We start from the raw sequence: 23,942 nt of genomic DNA on the forward strand, positions 1-23,942 counted from the left end.
TCCATAACACTGAGACAGTCTTATCTATTCAAATTTAGGGAACAGGGAATTAGTCAGAAAGGTATGTAGTATAAAGCCGCAAGAGGAAATTGTGTGCTAGATCACAACCAGATAATCCCAGCAAACTTCATATCATTTTTTAAAACACTGGAAATTGTACTGGCTGACAACAGTGTTAAGTGTGCCACAAGGATCTGGAGGACAAGGAGAACCTGATTTACATATATGTGTGTCTGTTTCTGTGTCTTTTCTATTCCCCTTCACTCAGAAAAAAAATTACCTCTTAATGACCAAAGAAACCCAAGTCATGGTACCCTGTCACTTCTGCTTGGCAAGTAAATACCACTGCCATTTGCTCCATCACCACTAACGCAAATCCGTGCTATCAGTTGCATTACTGTGTCACTAACTGCAGCATCAAGGTGGTGGAATCTGCTTCCTGAGATACTCCACATTTGCACATAAACAAAAGGTCCAGTTGTAAGTGTTTGAGAAACAAGTTTTCCCTGGGAGAAGTCTTGCATCTTATCAACAGACAGGGAGAGGTGGCACAAGGCCACAGGTAAACAAACTGTAACACTTAGGAGAACTTTTCTTGAGTAAGTGGTATTTTTATCTCTATTCCCTACAAAATGGATAAGTTATTCCGTATGTTACCTTAAAATAGGGATTATAATACTGCTGGGAAACATAATCTGCTATCTTAAAAACAAAGCTTAGGCCTTTATTAAGAATGATGCAATTTATGCCATATTCTCAAGTGCCTTTCCCCACCCCTGTGTTCTCTCTCTTTGTACCTAAAGACACTGTAATTTAAATATGGTGATTTAGTTTGCTAAGTAAAACCCCTGAATATCAAATAAGGAACATGGGGTTTAAAACCTATTAATGCTAATGACCACTTTATCATCCTTTTTCTTCTTCAGCAAAATAAGCATGGTAAATATTTCTGTGTCCCAATGGCTAAGATGATTTTACCACTTCACAGTGCATGCTGAGGGTGGTTTCCAGGCACATGCCTAATGTTCATTCATTCCACATCAGAACGTCACCATAGCAAACACAGGCTAGAGGACAGTGTCCCTAAAGACCACCACTCAAAAAAAGAAAAAGAATCATCAGCATGCACTCATCAGCCTTTATCCAATGCTTTCTGAAGCTGTAATTTTCTTTCTTGCCAGCCAAAGGACAAAAATAAACGGATGCTGCTACATTCATCTGCAAAAGACAATGAAAACAAAGGCTGATCTCAACTCAAACAAGCTTCCTACAGTCTGAGGCAGACAGAGAAGCTTTAACTCCTGATATTCTTGTTGGGAAATATAAGTCTTAGCCTGGTTTTCTTTACAGTTTGTTTGTCTCTCTCATTTTGATAAGCAGCCCCACTTCTGGACATGAATGTCTCATGATTTCTGTACTTCACTGGGGTATGGAAATATTTACCACACTTACTCCACTGAAGAAGAAAAACAATGACAAACTGGCCATTACCATTAACATTATTAGGTTTGAAACCCCAGGTTCATTATTTGATGTTCAGATTTTTGAATTTCCAGTTTAAGCTCTGAACAAGTTCTTCACAGATTGAAGCAACAGGGCAGAGAGGCATTCTTTCTTTAGAGGAAGCTAGTCTGCATTTGTGACAATCTTTTGGTAATCAACATGCTTGCCCATTGTCACTTGCAGTGACCTTAGAGCAGTAAACCAGCAGCTACAAACAAGCCAAGCCACCAGAACAGGATTTCTGGGCTCTGCCCCTGACAAAATCAAGAGCCCAACTTTATTCTGCAAAGGACAGAGGGGTTTTTATCTGTGGGAACTGATGGTTGCTTGCTGCAGATAACAGCACAATTTGGGATTCAATAAGAACTTAGTTTTGTGAAGAAATGTTGTAATTACTATTCCAGGGAACAATTAGTTGAGGCTATTAATAAAGTAAATAAACGAATGGGAACAGATTCTTTGCTTGAGAATCTAGCCTTCAAAGTTGAAAGCCTTGTCTCAGCAGATATCCAGAAAACATAAGAGGTTTTGCCTTAACAAAGGAGACATCACAGAAAGACACTATGTGCATCAGACTGAGAAATGAACATTTCTAAAGTTATAAGGCAGGATTTATAGAGGGTAGCATGTTAATGTCAACAAATTACTAAACTGCACAAATCAAATATAATGACAAATAGTATATGACTAAGTAAGGCTGCCTTTGAGTGCTGACAAGTGCCTCTTTTATAAGGTTGAATTGTGTTGGTGATGGTTTAATTCATCATTAATTTTGCAGTGGCTGGACACTGGGCATCAGTGCAGAAGTTTCTTGGCTTTCCTGCCCTTCCTGAACAAAGAGGCACAGAAGAAGAGGACACGGAAAACTAGTTTCCAAGCATACACAACCCTATGTAGAGATACACAACTCCTCTTCCCTGTAAGGACAGAGAGACATATCTGAAAGCTAACAGAAAGGATGTGAAAGAGGAGTCTCTGCATGAACTTCCCTCCACACCAGCCAGAAAGAGAGTTTACCTTCTCCCACAGCACAGCAGTACTTGTAGTGTGCCCAGGAGTCCTCAACATGGATTTTAGCTGAGGCTGCAACACTTCAAGTTTGCTGCTGCTTCCCTCCACCGAGCTGCTGGCAGAACACACAGTTGCACTGCGCTTTGCGCACATTCCCACTCTTCTAGGTTTCCTTTGCAGAGCAGGAAATGCTGCATGTCTGGCAACCAGGCAAAGGGCTTTTCAAGTTCAGATTTTTGGCTGAACTGTCTGAACTTCCACAGCCAGAAAAATCTGGGATGGGGTCCCTCAGAGAACGGCTTGCCTAACAAGAACAGTGAAATGATTTGAAACAGAAACAGGCACAGATATGAATCTGAACTTCCCTAGGTTCAGGGATGTCTTTGTCTTGTTCTTTGTGAGAAATTTCATACTTTGAATTTTTTGTTTGTTTTCCTTTACTATATTCTTTCTTTTTCTGCTTCTGGTCTCAGTTCCCTCATTTTTAAGGTCTGTTTTACCTTTCTTTTATTATCTTGTTTGGCTCTCTATCCTCCAGTTGAAGTTAGATCACGTTCTTCTGTCCACTTCACTTGCTTCCTAGGTATAAAAATCCATCCACAAATCCACCTTTTCCATTGTAGTTTTTCTTTGCTTCCTGCCCCCCTGAACAGTTTTACCCCACTTGGCCCCTCTTGTTTTCTCACAAAATAGCAGCCCTGTCGCTCCATCCTTCTCCTACTTTTTCACTCAGTAACTGGAGGAGAGGTAGAGAAAGTGCTGTTGGTGAGTGTGTAAAAAGATTTGTGTTTCTGAATAGGTGGAGTTAGAAAAGGTTTGCTCATTGCTTGGCTTCAGTGAAAAATACTGGTTGGGCTGAAGCACTGGGAGGGATTAATGGTAAAACACACACTAGGTTTTGCACAGGTCATTGAAGTGACCAACATTACATTTTCATATCCACCAATGATACTCAAATCACAACATGTGCACCTCATCTTCGCAGCTCAGAAAATCATCGAGCAGTGTCATAACCAGGCGCTGTAACCATCTCTGCAGACACATCAGAGGTAACTTGGTTACTGCATGGAACCACCACCATAAATTTAATAGCTCCTCAGCTTTGAATAGTTGATCTGGGGAAAATAACGCCACAGTACTTTATTTCCTGTCTTTAAGTTTCAAATGATGAGAGATCCCCATGAACTTAGCCCTACAGAAAGTTTTGCTTTTAAGATGCTACTTTACATGCACCAAAAAGGACATACCTATTTGAGACTGAGCAACCATAGTAGACTTGCGATCGCACAGTGGAGAGAAAGGAAGCCCTAGTTCTGCTTCTTTGTCACCCTGGAGAAATAAAATGGAGAAGAAATGAGAAAAAGAGAAAGACACAAAGACAAGACACACTGCATGTTGATATCTTAGGTCATGACAATATAATTTCACTTTCTTTAATTCACTTTCTTTAATTCACTTTTTATTTTACTTTGATTTTGTTTTGCTTTTACGTTTAACACAAATTGTGAAGAATTTGATTTGAAAAGTTTATGAATTAAGCATCTTGATTCCTGTGAATCTTTCCTCAGAGCTTTCCCTGCCTGCTTCCATGCACCAACTAAAAATCCACTTGAGCATGAGAATGCTTCTCACTGCAAATCTCCAGAGAACTCAGCAGAACTCAGCTCTCAGAGAAACCTTTCAAGAGAAAACACCAGTGTCAGGACTGATGTTTCAGGGCTTGCACTTCTTTGCATGCCTTTTCTAGCCTTTCAGATAAGAATTCACAGGTCATGGCTGGCCAGATGCAGATTACTCTTTTCTCCCAAAGGAAACACTGACATCTCTCTATGACAGAGTAACCTGCTTGGTTGATGTGGGTTGAGGGGTGGGTATTTTCTATCTGGATTTCTCCAAGGCTTTTGATATGGTTTCTCACAAAAACCTCCTAGAGAAACTGATGTCTAATGGTCTTAACAAGTGGTCTGTGCAGTGGGTAGGGAACTGTCTGACTGGTGGTAAATAGCTCCTTTTCAAACTGGCAACCTGTCACAAGTGGGGTCCCCAAGATCAATATTGGGCCCAACACTGTTTCATATCTTCATAAGTGATCTGGAAGATGGGATCAAGTGTGCCTGGATGAAGTTTGCCAATGACACCAAACTGAGTGAGGAAGTGGAGACTTTGGAAGGAAGAAGCACCTTGCAGGAAGACCTGGATTCCCCAGTACTGCACACTTCTAATATTAAGCTGGACAGGATGCTGGGACATCTTGTAAAGACTGTGCTTTTGCCAAAAAGAGGTTGGACCAGATGACCCTTGAGGTCCCTTCCAACCTGGCACTCTATGATTCTATGATTCTGACACTGTCAATATTCTATGTACATTTCATTTTATGGTTTAGTGTGGGGTGTCCCTGCCCATGGCAGGGGGGTTGGAACTAGATGATCTTAAGGTCCTTTCCAATCCTAACTATTCTATGATTCTATGATTCTATGATTTCAGGTACAAAAGTCTAAACACTCTTTCCAGCCCTCAGAACTGAAAGTTTTTGATAAGATCACAAAATGGTCCAGAAGATCAAGTGTTATAATCCCATTTTTTCCCAGCCTTTCAAGTGGCATATTCTCAAAAAGCCCTTTAACTTGGTTCAATCACTCGGTAAGATATTGCTTTATGCTGAGAAGATACATAGGATGACATAGTTGCAATACTCCCCACTGAGAATTCAATTTTAAATAGCTTGTTAAATATACTATAGAATCAATTCCTTAAATCAGCAGCTCACATTAACTGCTCTGATCTTCTTGCCAGTTTTCTGACTAATGTCAAATGCAAGCTAAACCAGCCAGCAAATCAACCAAAGAAAAACTTCTGTAGGCATAAGAAGAGTTGAATTCTTCCTTTGTTAATGTAACAGATGGGAAATGGGGGCACAAGTCCTGTTAGAGTTTTGGGTGAAATAACAAGTAATAGTAATCTTCTATTGCAGAACAATTCTGCTTTATGTTAGGAGTCTGGTATACAAATACCAGGGTAAAACAGAAACAAGCCAGAAATATTTCCAAGTAATGTTCCTTTACTGTGTCAACTACATCTCTCAGGAAAACCATCTCTCAGTACTGGCTCTTACCTAATCATCAGTCTTCTTTTACTCCTTATATCTCTTATAAACCCCAATGCCTACTTCTCTTTAGGAAGGAACCCCTAACTGCCTTTATGACTGCTCAGAGTCACTTGGCTTCTTCTAATATGTTTGGGCAGCTCCCTCATGGCTAGCTAAAGTGCACTAGTAAAACAAATTAATTCATGCAAGATGTTAGTTTTAAGAGATGTTCACCATAGCTGCCGAATGTAAAAATAACAGTACTGTACTCAGAAGCACCACTCACACCTACAGTACGGTTACTTGGTGTAGGAAGACCTGAGTCACATCACAATATACTTGGAAATCAATAGGGCTGGGGACCTGTACTGATACAGGTTAAGTCAGGCTTTATGTCTCCATAGAGCACATAACAGAAAGGACAGGAGAGGGTCTGCAGTGAAGAGCACAAGGAGGTAAATACCTAATCTGAGGCTGGCTCAGCTCCTTATCACCATGGTCCCCTCTGGCTAGTGAACCTTCTCAGCTTGTGAGAAGAGTCTGTGTTGTTTTTCTGCTGTCAGACAGGGATGTATTTATTGATCCAGTACTAAGTAACTGCAATGAACGCAAGTCTATGTTTCATGGCAAGCTTATGGGTTTTCCCAAGGAGATAATTAATATTGCATCTCAATTTGGAACTACAATACAAGTTTTATATAACGCTTTATCTCACAGTAGAAGCATTTGCCATTCCAAATGGAAGTGGGATTTGTTGGCTGAAATGAAATTATTCTTATGAAGACTTATTTTTTGTCTTCAATACACGTGTAAAACAGACAAAACTTGGGGTTTTGTGGTCTCATATCTAGCTAATCCCTCACCAATCTTTAGGAGACTCAGTTGTGGTGTATTCTAACACATTTAGCATAATTTTGAACTGGAAAAACATAAACACGTACAGTTTTCTCTCAAATATATGCAAAAAATCACCCTTTTTGCATAAGCTTCCCATGTGGCAACAGAGACGACTGAAGGTATGATCTATGGTCTTCCAGCTAGTAAACCCATTCTTGGTTTGAAAAACAAAAGAAAAGGTTAATTTCAAAGCAAATTCTTGCAATTTCCTTATTAAGAAGGGATTCCCACAATCCCCTTTTTTAAAAAAAGTTAGAACTTTATTTTAGAATTGTCATATTTTTCTTATTTTGCATTCAGATGAAGTTACTGAACTTTGGGGGGAAATTCAGCACTTGGTTTTCTGCTTAGTTTAGTAATTCATAGTGCTGAAAAGTATCCTAAACACTAAGTGCTTTGTTTACTTTTAACTTTGATTTTTGTTAATAAGGCAGCTCTTTAAATGCTTTTAATTAGTCAGTTGGGGAGCTTATAGCTCTCACATAGAGCTTAATGGTTTGTCTAGATTTGTGTGTCTGTCAACAGGCAGTCGGTCCTTCGTGAGCTATAAACTAGATCAGTTTACTCCACTTAAAGTAAGGGTAATGCAGTTTTTACATCTACCCCCACAATGTAAGTACAGTTGTATTAAGTACAGCTACCTAAATCTGTTTTCTTAGGTTCTACAGCTAAGTAGAACATCACATATTCTATATTTTCTGATCTGAAACACATTAGCTTTCCAAATTGGAACTTCTACTATGTAGAAACATCTTTATCTATAGACAGTGTATGAGACACGAACTTCCCAAGAGGCATAATAGCCAATGCTACTAGTGCCAGATAAGAAAGCCTCGTATCATTTAGGAGGTTCTTGCATAAACCGGAGAAAAAGGAAAAGATCTGTGCTCATGTTTTCCTACTTCCCTGCCCTGTCCTACACATTCCTTCCGTGCTGCAGAAATAGAGAGACTTTCTTAACTTTACCTGTCTGAAGAACTCCTCTAGCAGAGACATGGTCCAGCGATGATGGAGATCCCAGGCCTTGGCTGGATGACTGATATCTGCTGTATGCAACAACAGTGATAAGGCTTTCGGCTTGTCAATTCTGAAAACCCAAAAGATCAAACAAATTAATTGTCTGCTCTTGCAGTGGAGAATGACGAAAATCCTACCTAAGCAGGGAAATGAGGTCATTAGAATCTTTGGCCAGGATACTAATACAGTGATTTCTGTGTTCATAAAACCAGACAGCTATGAAAGATTGTCTCACTTCTCCAACATACTCCACTGCTGTTGTAAAAAAGACATTAAGAAGTGCAAAAAGAAACTTTGCTGAGCTTGGCTGTGCTCCTTCCCAGGCTTGCTTGCCTGCACAAGCAGGGTTGAAGAGCTGCTGTGCTCCCCATTTCAGCTGGGCTGCATTTTATGTGGCTCAGAAGTTGGTCCCTACCACCTTACTGCAGTAAACAGGATCTGATCTCAGGGCCCCTGAAGAGTCTACACAGTAACTGATAAATGTTCCACTGCTAGAAAACTGATGCGGGATCAGAAGGGGATCCTTGCATCTGTTTCCAGATAACAAAAGCCATAACCGAAGAGGCTAGCACAGGATCCCAGTAAATAATGCTTTCTTGGGAGAGGTAGTCTTGCTTTTTTAATTCCAGCTTCTAACTATGTGAAACAGCTGGAAAAGTTGTAGCTTTTGAGAGGACCAAGTGGCCACAGTCTAGTCTGATCTAATTCTGGAAGGCTCTGGACAGACCTGTGTCCAGGGTGGAAAAATGATCATTGCTCAGAGCGTTTTGCCATATAAAATTAATTTTATGGGGAAGAGCTTAGAGAAAATATTACAGCTCACAGTGGCATATTGGGAAGAAGAATAGGCCTTCCCCATACTGCTCCATCTGTTATTTTCCAGTCCTTCCCTCAGTGAACCTCAAGTTGTTTTCATTTCTCCTCTGGTTATGGAGCAGGCCCCTTGGAGAGGTGGCAGCTGATACCATTTGCAGAAGGGCAATGCAAAAGTTGTGTTTTGCAGATCTTTTAACCTTGAGTCACACTCAAGCTGTCAAGGTCACTCAGCTGGATCATGTCCTTGATGTTACCCTGACAAGCAACGGAAAATGCACAGGGAGGCTTATCCCAAAGTGGTGACCTTTGCAAGCTTTGGTCCACCAGCACAGAACAGAGATGTGTGTATACGGGGGTGCCAGTCCACTCTAAGTGAATTCACTCAAAATTCAACAGCAGAAAGAGAATTGATGCAGACATCAAACAGAGTGAGGGCGTCTGGGGAGATGCTTTTGAAGTCAAACACAATGGCAAAGCACCAGCTGAAATGCAGCCCCTCACTGCACAGTGTTGTGAAGTGACTCACCCTTCTGGCTGCTGCAAAGCATTCTTCATGGCTTTGATTTGCTGGAAGTGACAGGACATATCGGTGGCCAACACCATCTCAATCACTAGAGCTCTGAATTCCCTTTTGGATGGCATCACAATGAGAGGAGCAAGGAAAGAGAAACACAAAAACATCAGACACACTGCAGTTCCTTTTGTTGTCTATCTGCAAATTATTGACTGTACTTCTGCTTTTGTACACTGCACTTACCATTAACCTTTCAGGAGTGAGGAAGAGGATGAATGACTATACACACAAGGGAGTCAAAGGGCTGCAAATTAAGCCAGGTTAATCCTTGGTAAGAAAAATCCTAGACGTTTTTGAAGAGCATGTTCAAATTAGCACCCCCTTACAATTAAGCACAAATTGATTTCTTTTACAGGGCATTCTTAGAAGGCAGTACAGAGACTGTTTAAAGCCTCAGCATGAATCAGGTGCACTTTTGAACCTAAATCTCTATCCACTTGACTAAAATTGGTCAATACCTAGTTCAAAGTTTACTCATATTATTAAAGGAAAAACATCATCTTAAATAAAAGCTCGTAGTACATATGATGCTTATATGCAGTCAAGACCTTTGAGAACCTGCATGACTCCCCTGATATTATTCATTCAAACTATGAATTTTTGTTAAGCAAACTGAAAAATATCAGGACATTCTGATCTAGCACTCAATACAAATTTACTTCCTCTTTCTCTCAGTTCAGCTATCCACAGATTGACAGAGGAAGAACACCCCAAGCTTAGCATCCCAGCTCGGGATACAGGAGATTCAGAAATGGGTCACCTTCCATCTAAAAATAAATGTTAGCATTCTTCTTTTCATGAATGTTTCATGAAGAACATGGTCTATTTTGATCATGTCTGTCTTGCCTTTGGTGGCTGTGCTCAAGTTTCAGCACCGAGCCACCACCATGTAGAGACTGTCACGTAAAGAGTGTTCCCTCCCCACCAGGAGTTCTGCAGACATGGTAAGATGGCATCATTTGGCCTTGCTTTCCCCCCAGTATACCCACCATCTTCTGCCCACACTTGTGGCAGTTGCACAGCCAGCAGCATTCAAGATGAGGCTATGCTGGCTGAAAACAATGCATCTTAAATTATTTTGTGTTTTTCTTTTGCCAGGCCTGCTCAGTTCCCTGGTCTGGTTCATTCCTAGCAGCACAAACCTCTGTCAATACAAGCAAGAGAGGCAGAAGAGGAGAACCTGAATGCATCAGAAGAAACTTTTACAAGAAAAGGGTCTGATTATGCTGTGGGAACAATTAGAGCTACATTAGATCCTAAACCAAATGCCACATACAATTTGGCTGTGGGAACAATTAGCGCTTGGGATTATCCCTGGGAAAGAGGAGACACTTTGCTATATGCTCTGGAGTGCCATTCCTTCATAACAGTCTGCATGGGATACTTTGTGAGTAGCTTATTACAGTAGGAATACTAAAGGGAAGGGCTCAGCTCAGGGGAACGATTCACCAGCTTCAGTGCCACAGCCAGTAGGGAACAGGCCATGGTGTCAACTGTCTTTTTACACCTTGGTTTCTCATCAACAGCACTATCAGGTTTGCTGCCAGGTGGAGCCATGGAGCAGACTGGCAGGTATCCAGCACAGGTTACTGCAGCTCAGGGCTTGCAACAGGGATGACATGAAGCTCTGGTGCATCTCGAGGACTTCATATCAAGTTTGCTCTGTACATAAGTAAAACCATGGGGGCTGTTTGGTCTCATTTAAGTGTGTTATTTTGTTTTTCATTTTATCTGCTAGATCATCTCTGTCCTGCTTAGAGAAAAAAAAAAAAACAAACCCAAACTACTCCATCACTTAATCATGTCTTTTCAGGTCCTCCCAGCTCTCTTTAATACTTGCTTTGCTTTACTGGGCTAAGAGATAGAACATGAAACCTTATTCTGTGGTCCTTGCACTGTGGCAACATGGGCTAGAATGGAACAGCACTCATTCATTCACAGGTGAACTGAAGCTCAATTACTAATAGACCAAGAAGCAACAAGGTGGAAAAAGGCAGTTCTGAATGCGCAGAGGCTGAAGGCTGCTGTGCTTGGGCAGCTCTTTCCTTCCAGTCACCTTTTTGGAGCAGAGCAGCAGCATGTGAAAACTGCCCTTTAATGGTTTGAGGAGAAAAAGGGCACCCATTTGCTCACCATTACAATGTAATTCGCGTTACTCAACACTGTATTATTCTTACAGATTACAGCCTTCAGTGCATTTTAATTAGCTAACAGCCCTAAAAGCAGCAGTGACCAATCCAGGATCTCACAGGAGGTTTGAGTATGCATCTTTACTAGTTGCAAACCTGACCTAATTCCTAATTACTTCAGACACAGAACAACTGACACAACTTCAATCAGAATTTGGCAGCTTGGATCAGGCCTTGAGACAGACTGGGACAGACTCCTTCAAAATATGTCTTTAGAAAACACTGCAATTCACAGGAGCAGTCTGCGTTCAACGCAGGAGGCTTGGGACATGTTTACAGGAGGCACTGCCACATGTTGCTGCTCAGGGAAGAGCACCCAGGTCTGGTCTCAGAACTCAAAGCAACATCATTGTGGCTATCAAGAGGCTGAAGGAAGGCAGACCACGTGCACAACAGGTTGTTCCTGAGTGCAAGAAGCTCTACAGCTGTTGAAACTGGCCTAGAAGACATAGCAGGAGCTGCGCTATGCCTTGTTAGCTTGCATCTCTCTGTCCTAGGACTGAAAACCCCACCTCCAGGCCCTGAGGACCTCCCTGGTTTAATATGTAATGTCTAATATCCACTCTGGAATCTTATTTCAGTTTCTCTAGTCCATCTTCAAATGTATTTCTGTTGTTTGTCTCGCTAGCCACTGTGGGAACAAACTGCATGCTAGGTATTTTGGTTTAAGCCTTCTACCCATTCCTGTCATTGCTGTCAGACTTTAGCTGCCTGTTGGTTTCCATGTGAGCCACTTCAGCTGGTTTTGCTGTAGAGATCGGATGGCAATCAGCATCTCCAGAGCATGGTTCTTGTCATTCTCAGATGAGTGGAATGAATTGTTCTCTGGAGGTACTACCTTGCTCCCTTAAGAAAGCAGAGTTTGCTTCTTCACATTAGGAGAAATGAATTCCAACAGAAGTGTGTTGGAAGAATCACTCCAGAGATCTGTGGCAGAGTGAAAAACTGACTTTGGATTTATGATTCATCCTCTTTTAGATCACTGTTTGTGGCAACAAAAATACAGTCACATGAAAGTGGTCGATACTGAGAATATTATGCTCTGCTAGAGCTTTGGAATCAGTTTTCCCGCAGGTCCCCTCAACTGGATATCCCTTGTACACTCATAGTCTTTTTTATAGACCTGGCTGTGCTGCTTGACTGACTAGTTAAGGAATTTAATATTTCTCATTACACTTCCAGATGTTTTCTCTCTCAGTAGAATATACACTTCCCTAAGGCCAGGAGCCCAGGAGACATCAAATCCTCTCACCTAGAGCCTCCCACTGAGAAAAAGTTACAAGTTACCAAATTTGATAATAAATCCTAAAATAACTTGCCCATGCCTTTTAATACCCCTGCAGAATTAGGGAATGGAACAATAAAGTGGAGAGAGCAGGTTGTCAGGGAACACACTCAGGAAAAGCCATTGGAGAAGAGGAAAACCTGAAGTGAATTTCCTGGTTTATTACTGTCACACGCTGAGTAAGAATTCATCCTGTGGCCACTGTCACAGCTTTGATTTTTTTGTTTTCTAACTGGTGGCCTGCAGATGATTCATGAGTAAAGGTGGTATCTGGCACAATCCCATGATCAACAACAGTTCTAGGGTATCTTTACTACAAGACAGACTCAGGCTGACTTCTCATCTGAATACTTCCAAGCCTTGCACTGATCCATCTGGCAAATACCTTAATTTCCTCTTTAGAATAATTACTTCATGGTTTTACCTCTCTTGCCTCAGAGCACATTACACCATTTTGTTGGATGGATCTTCACTCTGCATCAGCGTTCACCTTAGAGCTGTATCCTAGTGAAGGACTCTCACCTCCATGCACTCATGGGAAAGGGACAGGAAAAAGGCTACTTCAGATCACTTAATCCCTATGCTAGGAACCAACAATAACCTCTCCTAAAGTGAGCTGTTTCGCTCATTTTGTCCACTCAAAGTCTCAGTATTTTATTCTAAAAGAAATGAACAGGAAAAATGCTACAGTCAAGGAAACATTTTCAGTGACTGATTCTCACCATAGGTATAATATTCAGAATATGCATGTCCCCATCCTGAATGCATAGAAAAACTTTTGTACGCAAATGGTGTGATTACACAACCACATACATGCTGTAATGTACAAAAAAAGGCTCTGACCAAAGTTGTCTTCGGCCAAAAAACATTCCAAGTTTCTCACCCCAAACCCAAAAGGAATAACACTGATAGACAAGGAGGACTTTGAATTATTTGAGGAACAAAACCCCAAGCAGCTTTACTGATAAAGTCAGTATTGCATTAAAGGTCACTTCCTAAAGCCGTACTCCCATAAAGAGCTAAGGAGATAAACATTTTCCAGATGCCTTTTTAACCCTGTATTTGATGGCAAAGGGCTTCTGCTAAACATACTCTGTCTTAATAAATGCATAGAAATCATTAACAATTAAATACAGTGCCAGAAAAGGCATCTATAGCAGCGTCTTGGAAAGCATCTGTTCATTTTACAGTTTATTTTCTTAATTCACTGTGATCTGTTTCTGTTAGGGTTTCTTCATTTACTCGTTGATGACTTGCACAAGTGGGATTCATGAAACGAGGCAACTCAACTGATTTTCAAATATTTAATAAGCAACAGAGGGTTTCTTAAACAGAGAAAAAAAAGTAGTTTAAGTACCAGCAAGCATTTAACTCTTTTTCTCCTTCACTGTAGCCCAAAAGATTTTTCTGCCTCATCTGTTTTCCTTATAAAACCTGTCCCCATTTATTTTCCAACAGTAAAATGTAGCTCTAACATTCTACATCTCTTTCCTGCGAACACATTCCCTAACTAAATAACTGAATACTACAAAAGCGATAAACCCCACACAGACATATAGGATTGCAAAATCCACTGACCATCAGATTTTCTCTTACTGGTAATGTTAGAAAAGCAGTGAGAGCTTAGCTCATAAAGGCACTTAAGAATTTGCTTTCCAAAACCCATCACCGGGGCTTGCTGAGAGAGATTTATCAGGTATGTCTATAAAACATTAAAGTTACATTTGGACAGGCTTTCATAGTTTCCCAAAGCATCCTTCAATACTGAGGGCCCTACTTCAATACTGAGGGTCCTATTTTTTGAGTGCTAGTCTGGGCAACTCTGGGCTTCTTGGTTTTACTTTCAACACCTGGTGAGACCGCATCTGGAATATTGTGTCCAGTTCTGGGCCCCTCAGTTCAAGAAGGACAGGGACCTGCTGGAGAGAGTCCAGCACAGGGCAACTAAGATGATTAAGGGAGTGGAGCATCTCCCTTATGAGGAGAGGCTGAGGGAGCTGGGTCTCTATAGTTTGGAGAAGAGGAGACTGCGGGGGGACCTTATTAGTGTATATAAATATATAAAGGGGGAGTGTCATGAGGATGGAGCCAGGCTCTTCTCAGTGGCAAACAATGATAGGACAAGGGGTAATGGGTATAAACTGGAACACAAGAGGTTCCACTTAAACTTGAGAAGAAACTTCTTCTCAGTGAGGGTGACAGAACACTGGAACAGGCTGCCCAGGGAGGTTGTGGAGTCTCCTTCTCTGGAGACATTCAAAACCCGCCTGGACACATTCCTATGTAACCTTATCTAGGTGTTCCTGCTCTGGCAGGGGGATTGGACTAGATGATCTTTTGAGGTCCCTTCCAATCTCTAACATACTGTGATACCTCAGATCCTGCAGAAGTCACTCAATGCTTCCAGGCTATGGAACTTCAAACTGGCAGTCAAAAACAAAAGCACACAAATATCACTGTTTTGGAATTAAACCACATCCAGATAATGGCCTTTATCCTGCAGCTGCTGCTTGGTCAGCAGCTACAAAATAATAAAGCCCTATTTAAGAGAGAACAAATCAGCAACCCAAACATCTCAATATCTCTGCTTGGGCAGTTACAATATTTCTTAAAGGGATGGGTTAACCTTTGACACTTTGGGTCTAAGCATATTGCCTTAACAGAGTACACATGTTGACACTACAGAATCAATGAGAAATACCCAAAGCTAGCTGTGATTCAAGCAAAACCAGTTTCAAGCTGGAAGCAGACCATCTTCCTGCAGACCATATCTGTGCAATGAAGCATACTCAACGAGCTGCTCCACTGTTCCTTGTAGACACTGGCTCTAAGGCTGCTGTTTCTACTCAGTTGGTTCCTTCTGTTTTCCCCACCAACATAAAAAGAAGCAGTAATTCGCTGCCAATATTTGACAAGGCATTACCAGCTGTAGCTAAAAAAATAAATTAGGTTTTTAACACCTCTGTGCAGATTTTTTTTCTTCCAAGTTCCTGCTTGCTGCCCACCAGGAGACTGTTTTCTATATTGGGGGATAGAATTTCTCGGGCCACTCCTCCACAACACTCACACTGATTGAAATCAGGCATGTAAGCTCCTGAGTTTTATTCCTGGCGCTCAGCTATGTGATCACATCATTGTCCACAAGTTGAAATACATAGGAACTTCAGGTTACACAGATTAGCAAGCAGAGCCTTCTCTGACCAGCTTGCTATAAACCAGGCCCCAGAGAAGGGCTCATTTCCCCACATTTATATTAAATTAAGACTGCTCAGCATTGTATCACATTTAAGTGCATGCAGGAGGCACTGTGCATCACATAAGATACCACAAATTGCTTCTCCTTCCATGAGAAAGACCACAGAGCAGGATTCTTCCTGTCTAGCACACTGTGCTATTTTTAAAGTACCACCCCCCAGAGTTCAAAAAACCCCACAAAAAACCCAGAAAGCCCTTATTGGTTTGAGCTGTCTGCTATTAGAAAGCAAATCATGGGCTGATTTTGGCACATAAATCATATGTTGCATCGAGGCTAATTTTAAATTACAGCTCCTTACATCACCTTGGCATATATAGCACACTGATTTAAGATCCCTGGACTAGATTCTTTTATGCATGAAGTTGCATCTATAATTTCTAGGCAGGGAGTGTCAAAGTAAATAAAGGTTATGTTGATGCTTTAGGATGAACAAACAGTGGACCAGCTCTACACTCGATTACAAATGAATGTGTGTAAAGGGTGTCTCTGTGACACTCAGAAATTAGATGGGGCTTAGTTTGTATGTTATAATCCATTGTCACAAAGTCTAGTCTCACTACCGGAGGTGAAAGCTAAAAGCAAAAATAAGCAAGAAAAACACCTTTCAAAGCTCTTTTTCTTGTAGTAATACAAATATTAATATGCAATATACAGTAATGCATACTCCCATCCAAACAAGGCAATAACAGCCTATAGCGATGCTGCAATATTCATTTTTACCTCCAGTCATCCTTTGAGAGGTTAGATAAAATATTCATCTCTTCATCATCTTGCAAAAGACGATACGCTGCACTAACGTGGTGATTTTCAAGCACAGACCGGTCATTATATAGAATGGCTGAGTCTGACCTAGTATTTAAAAGAAAACATAGGAAAGGTTGTTTTTTCTCTGTCTAATGAGTCTCACATTCATAAGTTTTCCTTTGATCAGCTGCAGAGATTAGTTCTAAAGCACAGATATGAGCATTTTAAGAGCGCTTGTAACACTTTGTTCACTGCTGTTATTCAGTAGAAGAAAACTAAAGACCAAAATTCACTCCAAATCTATTTCCTCAGCTGAGACTTACCTGGACTCTTTGTTACATACTTTAAAAAATATAAATGCTGAGAGCTGGGAGAGAGGCATAAATCTAGAGTTGAATCATGAGGCTCTTTGCCAGCTCCTGTGTACGTTGCTCTCATATTAAAGCCTGACTGCACCTAAGTAAGCAATTGAAAGATGTGTCCCAGTATTATTTCCAGAACAGCAACTGCTGTAAGCAACATATAACTGAACTGCTTTTTGTCATCTGTGCACTAGACTATGCTGTCTGGAAGACAGTTCCCAACGGGACAGAGTAAGACCAAAGACACTTCGGGCCTTATTTTAAGCACCAGGGCGTAAATCTGAAATTGATGAATGGTTAAACTGGTCTGAAACTCTGCTCTGTTCTCTACTCTGCACTAGTGAGACCCATCCCTGCAGTCCCAATCCAGCTCTGGGGCAACAGCACAAGAGGGACGTGGAGCTGTTGGAGTGAGCACAGAGGAGGCCATAGAGATGCTCTGAGGGCTGGAGCAGCTCTGCTCTGGAGCCAGGCTGAGAGAGCTGGGCTGGTTCAGCCTGGAAAAGAGAAGGCTCCTTAAGGGGAGACCTTGTAACAGTCTGCCAATACCTAAAGAGGGCCTACAAGAAATCTGGAGAGGGACTTTTGACAAACGCCTGTAGTGACAGGACAAAGGGGAATGGCTTTAACCTGGCAGGGGAGATTAAGATTAGCCATTAGGCAGAAGTTCTTCCCTGTAAAGGTGATGAGGGGCTGGCACAGGGTGCCTAGATGAGCTGTGGCTGCCCCATCCCTGGCAGTGTTCAAGGCCAGGTTGGATGGGGCTCGAAGCAACCTGCTCTAGTGGAAGGTGTCCCTGCCTGTGGCAGGGGGTTGGAACTGGATGAGCTTTAGGGTCACTTTACACCCTCTGATGTTCAGTGTTACAGAAATTAAATTACAACAGTCCTTCCTTGAATTCTTCTGCAAGTACTTGAAAACATAGCAGATCCCTAATTCTTGCATGCATGAAGCTGTAAGAAATGGAGTGTGGCTTGGCCCAGAACAGAGACAGAAACATCTTTCTACATTCTCAGGCTTTCCTGAGCATATGTGTTATTTATCCTAGCAACCTTTATATATCTGTGATACACAGCGTGATTCAGCTAACATACTCCAGACATCTAATTTAGGGTAAGATGCAATGCATCTTAGAAATGCCCAAGTGTGCAGCATCAGTTGAGGACATCTAGACATTTTGTCATTGCTACCAGCACACTCCCATTGTCAAAGGAATACACAAATATTAGATGCCAATTACCACTGCAACTAGAGACTTCCCAATCTTTGTACACTTCTGAATCTTGCTGTCATATTCAACTCCTCCACCTCTCTTTCACCAACCTAAAAGCCTTATAGAAGAAGCCAAGATCAAAATGCACCGGTCCAGTCTAGCTTGTGATCAGCTCATTACTGTCTAATAATTTACAAAGCCATAAAAAATTATATCCCTGAACAGGCAATGGTAAGCATATCCCCTTGCTGCAGGTGTGGTTTTCCACTCAAGTAAAAATAGTATATGCGTAGTATTGGTGTTCACAGTTATTGCTGAATTCTTGATCTATGCAGTTAGTGTTTCAGTCTTCAAATTCAACAAGAAGTGTTGTATTACAGTATCTCCTCCAAATACCTTCCTCAAAGTACGTAACTCTGCAGAGCAATTTGTCTTTGGCAACTTTACACAGAAATATTATAGGACCTTCCTTTTTCCTGATTATTAATATAAAACAATGCTCAGAAAGCCAGAATACATGCATTCTATCTTAAATGGTTGAGCAGGAGAAAATGAAATGCAATGTAAGGACATGAGCTTTCCTTCTGTAACACTTGAAGGTAAAAGCTCCTGCACTTTTCTAGGCAGCTGTGCTGTCATCTTCCAAAGTTTTCCCTCTCCATTTCCCAACCTTTCATCATGATTTACAGTGGCCTCACCGCGTCTGGATGTGAAAGTTGTTGGTGGTTCCAGTGTGTTCATAGTCATGGATGGCAGCCGCAAAGATCATAGCGAAGATCTCCAGTTCTGTCAGCCAGTGCTGAAAAGAGATTACAGAGCAATCAGATAAGCTGTCATTTTCCCAGGCATTAAGGCTTTTGTCTTTTAAGGCAAGTTATCCCTTGCTGACAGGCAATGCTGCACGTCACTACCTTTCCCTGCAGCCTGCCAGCTGGTTTAAAGCAAACTTCTCTGGCTGATACACAAAAGCTGAACCAATGTTTTTCCTGAAGCTTCATCTAAATAAATTAAACTTCAGGAGCTAATAGGGCTTAAGGCAAGGCAAAGGGAAACATGTGCAATGTAAAAGAGCAATGTGTGAGGAAGAGGAAGAGAAAGCTCAAGAAAATCAGGGTTCTTCAAGTGGAACTTGATGATACATGTCTAAGCATGCACATAACCAACCGGGTATGTATTTCCGGCTCAGCTGACCTGGGTAGCAGAGCCTCAAATACAGAAGAATATCACTGATTTCCATTGACTGAAAGTCTTCATCAGTCACTGAATCATGAGAATACGGAGCACAACCACACAAGGTGACTTCTTGTTATTTATCACTTATAGAAACATTTGAGAAAGCTCTGAGTTGATTTTTTTTCCCCCTAATTTCCTAATCAAAGCCTTATTTTTCAATGTTTAAGTCACTCTGACTTGATTTCTGAATGACGGATCAAGCATTTTATGTCTGGTTTTCCACTGGTAGCACACAAGGAGTGCTGTTAACATCAAGCGCATCAGAGACAAAGGCTTTAGATACTGTAGATGCTGTAAATATTTGTATTAAATGCTTGAATGTATTGCATTTACACAAAACCTTTACCACGGTTGCCGAACATTTTTGCAACAGCTCACTGTCAACCTGCAAATGTTTTGACAGACCTTCATGTATGAACTGACTTTTAAAACACAGCAAAGGCAGTATGGTTTCATATACCTATTCTAAACACCCACTATAGCTCAGGGACCACCACTGGTCTGTTAACCATGTCCAGGGGAAGCACAGATAACTGTGGGGCTCTGCACACACCAGCCTAGCCAGCTCTCCTCCTGCCTTTGACAGACATCTCTGCATAACACACGAAGAATGAAGCCAGCCTCAATATTAAAGATCTCCTTACATTAAAGATGAGGTTTGAAAATACTGGGCCAGAAATATTTTGTACAATGCCACTGACCATAATCAAGGCAGCTCTTGATTCATTTATGAGGATGAAGTGATCAAGAAATGAGCAGACAACATAAACTATTTTCTCATTTCTACACAATTCCTCCAGGACCAGAATGGACAGCACTAGTGGTGGAGAAATCTGGGATGCTTTTTCTTCCAGGTGTGACTTGCGAACAAGGAATGCTTTACAGATGATGAAGAATGTGATTTCAACTTTCAAGCACCAACTTCTGTTAACTATAATGGGGGGAAAAAAAGGAGCCAGAGTTTCCAGGCTACATGCTTAGACCTGGACCTCCATTCCTCAACCATGTTCTGCCATTTTTCAAAAGGAGAGAGTGCAAATGATAGAAAAAAATCAGGCAGAAGTGCTCAGAACAGGCAGAGCAAACCCACATTATGCTAGCAGAACTAGTTTGGAACTCATGCAGCTAGTCTAATGTATCCGCTTCAGACCTCTGGGCATCATCTGAGAAGTCCCACTCCAACAAAGTCTCATCACCCAAGTCTTAAAGCATCACTAAGGCAATGAGCTCTGTGTTTGAGGTCTCCTACCCTCACCTTTTAAGACACATACAGAAAAAGTGCTAATTTGCTCTCCCTATCAAAGCATCACTTGTTGAACAAGTTTGGGTAATGGAAATAGGGTATAACACACCTGAGGAGAGGTATTAAATATCATGAGAGCATTTGAGGAAGACCACTCAGAATATGGCTTGGGATGATTACAATTGTGAACTGTGGGTAACAAATGAATCACTGTAAGTAGCACAAAGTCAAAATAGGCTTGCAAGTAACAGGAAGGGAACAGCAGGTAAATTGGAACCTTTTAGTTCCTTTTTTTCTGCTACAGCCTTGCAAGGAAAAGTAAACAAAATGGCAAAAAGCCTGCAGAGAATGGACACAATCTCCATCAAAGCAGTGATATTACCTTTCACTAGTCTGTGATGGACTTCATCTTGGGAACAGAGAGCTACTGTTAAAGAACAAAGCCATCACGAACTATTGAGAAAGCAGCAGGACGCTGTTGAAGGTGAAACGAGAACGGAAATGTTAAAGTTTTTAATTTCTGAAAGGTTGACAAAACCAATCCAGAACAAAACCTGTGAACTTTCTGCCATGGTAGGGGGTGAGGGCTGGCAGGGAAGAAGGCAGGAAAGAACTAGTATTGACTTCTAGAGTGGAAACAAAAAAAGGGTAATGAGGCATGACTGCCTTGCACCAACATACAATAAATATGAAGCATTAGCTACTAAGGCAAATCACTGGCATGTAAACAAAAGGATCAATGCATAGAGAAAGAAAAAGGAAGAGGAAAGAGCAGCATTTCCAATGTTAAAACAAATAGATGCATTTCCAAGAAAACGCCACAAAGCAATAATCAGCTTGTTTTCTTCCGCAGACTTTATGGTCTTTTATTCCAAAGTAGCCATCATTTTCAGAGCTCATGATGATCATAAGCTTATTAATCACAATAGTCTGGAGGAGAGGAGGATCTCACTTCCCTTTGGCACAGACAGATGTTACAGAAGCCCTGTGCTTCTGCAGTTTTCCAGGTCTGCTGTGGGAAACAGTCATTCTTGACAATATCAGGGAAAAACTCTGAAGTTTACCATTTGCACCTCATTTTCTGGATTCACAAAGAAATCGTATGACAATTCCTAATAATTGTAAAGATTAATCAGAAAATAATACCAAAGAAAGTAATAATCACAGCTGAACAACAGAGTTAAATAAAGGAAAGAATGAAGTGAGCAAAAGGTGTGCCAGCTCTTAGAAGTTGCTCCTACACATCATGCTTGTATACCAACCCTCTAAGAGATAAATACCAGAGTAATTCCAAATTCGCTTTCAACCTTATGTATATGAGAGAACCCAAAATATTCTATTTCATATGGTAAAGTCTAATGAATTCATTCCAAGCCATCATCCTGAGGAGGAAAAAAACCCCAGCAAAACTGAAGAGGTTTCAGGCACTGAATATGATTAGAGGGAAAGAAGATTTTTTTTAACTGAAGAAAGATGAAACCTGGAATAAAACTGTTGAGAGAGCTTGGAAATAACAGGGAGCATGACAAAGACAAATGAACCATGTAAAGATAAACCAGACAATTCTTTCTTCCCGTTGAGACTAGAATAAATTAACACTATACAGACTATTTAAATCTGAAAAGTAAAAGTGCTTTTTCCACATTGCAAATGACTTGTTAACAAGATAAATGAGGGTTTTTTTCGATTTTATTGTATGACTTTTTCACGTCTTTGTCTTCATTCTATTGAAGAATTAAACTAATGGCCCTAGCACTCCCTCTGAAACCAAAGTCTTGTGCTCCAGCATGTCCAAGTTCATTGCATAGATATTGTGAAAGTGATGATCTGAACAGCAAAGTATGTTAGAGTAAGGATACGATACCGATGTGAGCAAATTCTGGAAACAGGAGAATGTCCCCTACCTTGCTTTACCATGGGGGAACCTACTATGCATGTTAGAAGGTGGCCCTGCTGTGAGTAGGAGGTCAGGAGCACTGACCTCTGGAGCTCATTTTCAGACTACATGAATCTATGCACATTGAAATGGGCTGTATCCTGCAGGGGAGGTGGGGTGGAAACTAAGAAAGAGGGGAAAAAAAAAAAAAGAGAAGAAAAAACAAAGATTAAAAATGGGTTCTAACAAGGGAAGCAAAGCTGAAATGTCATGGTTGCAGTGCAGTGTTGGGAGTCCCCTGTTCCTGATAGCAGGAGTGGTTTCTTATTGTGTTTCATTAGATCCTAAACAAATGCCACATACCATTTGGCTTTTGAAACAATCAGTGCTTGAGATTATTCCTGGAAAAGAGCAGACACTTTGCTATATCCTCTGGAGTGCCACTCCAGCATAACAGTCTGCATGGGATTCCTTGTGAGTAGCTTGTTACAGTAGAAATACTAAAGGGAAGGGCTCAGCTCAGGCAAATGACTCACTGACTTCAGTGCCACGTGTACATATGTTCACACACATAAATGGTAGTTTCCCCCTAAAGATGTCAATTTAGCATATGCACATTATCTGACCTCTGCACATATTTCAGAATATGGTTTCCTCTGAAACAGAGAGGAAAAATACTTCAGATACATGAAGCAAGAAAGCATTTTAATGCTGACGAGCTCTTATTTGTCACTTCAGGCACCACAACAGCAGGTGACTTGGAGAGGTGAGTGGATGCAGACACTTACTGGAGATAGGTAATGCATGAGAGAAAAACTCCTAAGACATATGCTGGGGAAGATAGGTTTGTGCATTTGCTGCCAGGTTGAGATAAGGCTGAAACACATTACAGAGAGAATGGAGGACAGCTATTTATCCATTTCTTGTGTTTGCTTCTCAGTCAGGTTGGAGCCTGGGATGCACACAACTGTTACTTTTTGCTTTGTCCATCTTAAGCACTAAGCTTCTCCGACTGTCTTCAAAGTCTACAAAACACATTACAGTGCTGCAGTCCACATGTTGCAAAGCAGCGTCACCCAGGAGATCTATGGCAGAGTGAAGAACTGAGTTCAGATTTATCATTCATCCTCTTTTAGATCATTGTTAAAAGAATTACCAACATCTTCACCTTCCTTCTATTTCTAAATAAGCCTAAATCTCTACTTTCATTAGCACAGCCATATCAAATGAAGTTTGTCTACAGTGCAAATGGTTTTTACTGGGGATAATCATAATCTCCTTACTGAGTAAAAACTGTTGTAATCTCATTATATATTCAGGGTGCCAACTCTTGTACTTACTGCTATGCCTGTCTTGAAAAGGAGGTAATGGACCGTCTGTGTCACATCTGCAGCGTGCATCAGGTTGTGGTAAGGATTTTTATGTTTGCTGTAGCCAACCTCCAAAGCTTCCACAAAGGACACCAGGGCAGAAATGGGGATCTGAGTAAAGCAATTAAACTCAAATGAATTAAAAACAAAAGAATCACCTTTAATGGCTAGCATTCAGAGGGCAGCATTTTGATATGAGGTCCCAAAGGCAGTTTGTACTTCACAAATAAATAACACGTTAAAATATCTGAAACAGGCACTCAAGAGA

General features: G+C 41.1%; 1 protein-coding gene across 1 annotated transcript in view; it reads right to left on the reverse strand.

Annotated features, from left to right (window-relative positions):
• Window positions 1–23,942, reverse strand: part of PDE1C (phosphodiesterase 1C) — a gene marked incomplete at both ends in the record, with an annotated part of 281,929 nt that overhangs the window by 37,526 nt on the left and 220,461 nt on the right. The window contains 6 exons of the mRNA XM_080611752.1: window positions 3,762–3,843; window positions 7,463–7,583; window positions 8,856–8,957; window positions 16,354–16,482; window positions 18,651–18,751; window positions 23,645–23,785. Of these exons, the coding sequence (XP_080467878.1) occupies window positions 3,762–3,843; window positions 7,463–7,583; window positions 8,856–8,957; window positions 16,354–16,482; window positions 18,651–18,751; window positions 23,645–23,785 (676 nt within the window). The remainder of the gene's footprint in view (window positions 1–3,761; window positions 3,844–7,462; window positions 7,584–8,855; window positions 8,958–16,353; window positions 16,483–18,650; window positions 18,752–23,644; window positions 23,786–23,942) is intronic.

Source organism: Psittacula echo (genome assembly GCF_963264785.1).
Source record: "Psittacula echo genome assembly, chromosome: 2".
NCBI lineage: Eukaryota > Metazoa > Chordata > Aves > Psittaciformes > Psittacidae > Psittacula > Psittacula echo.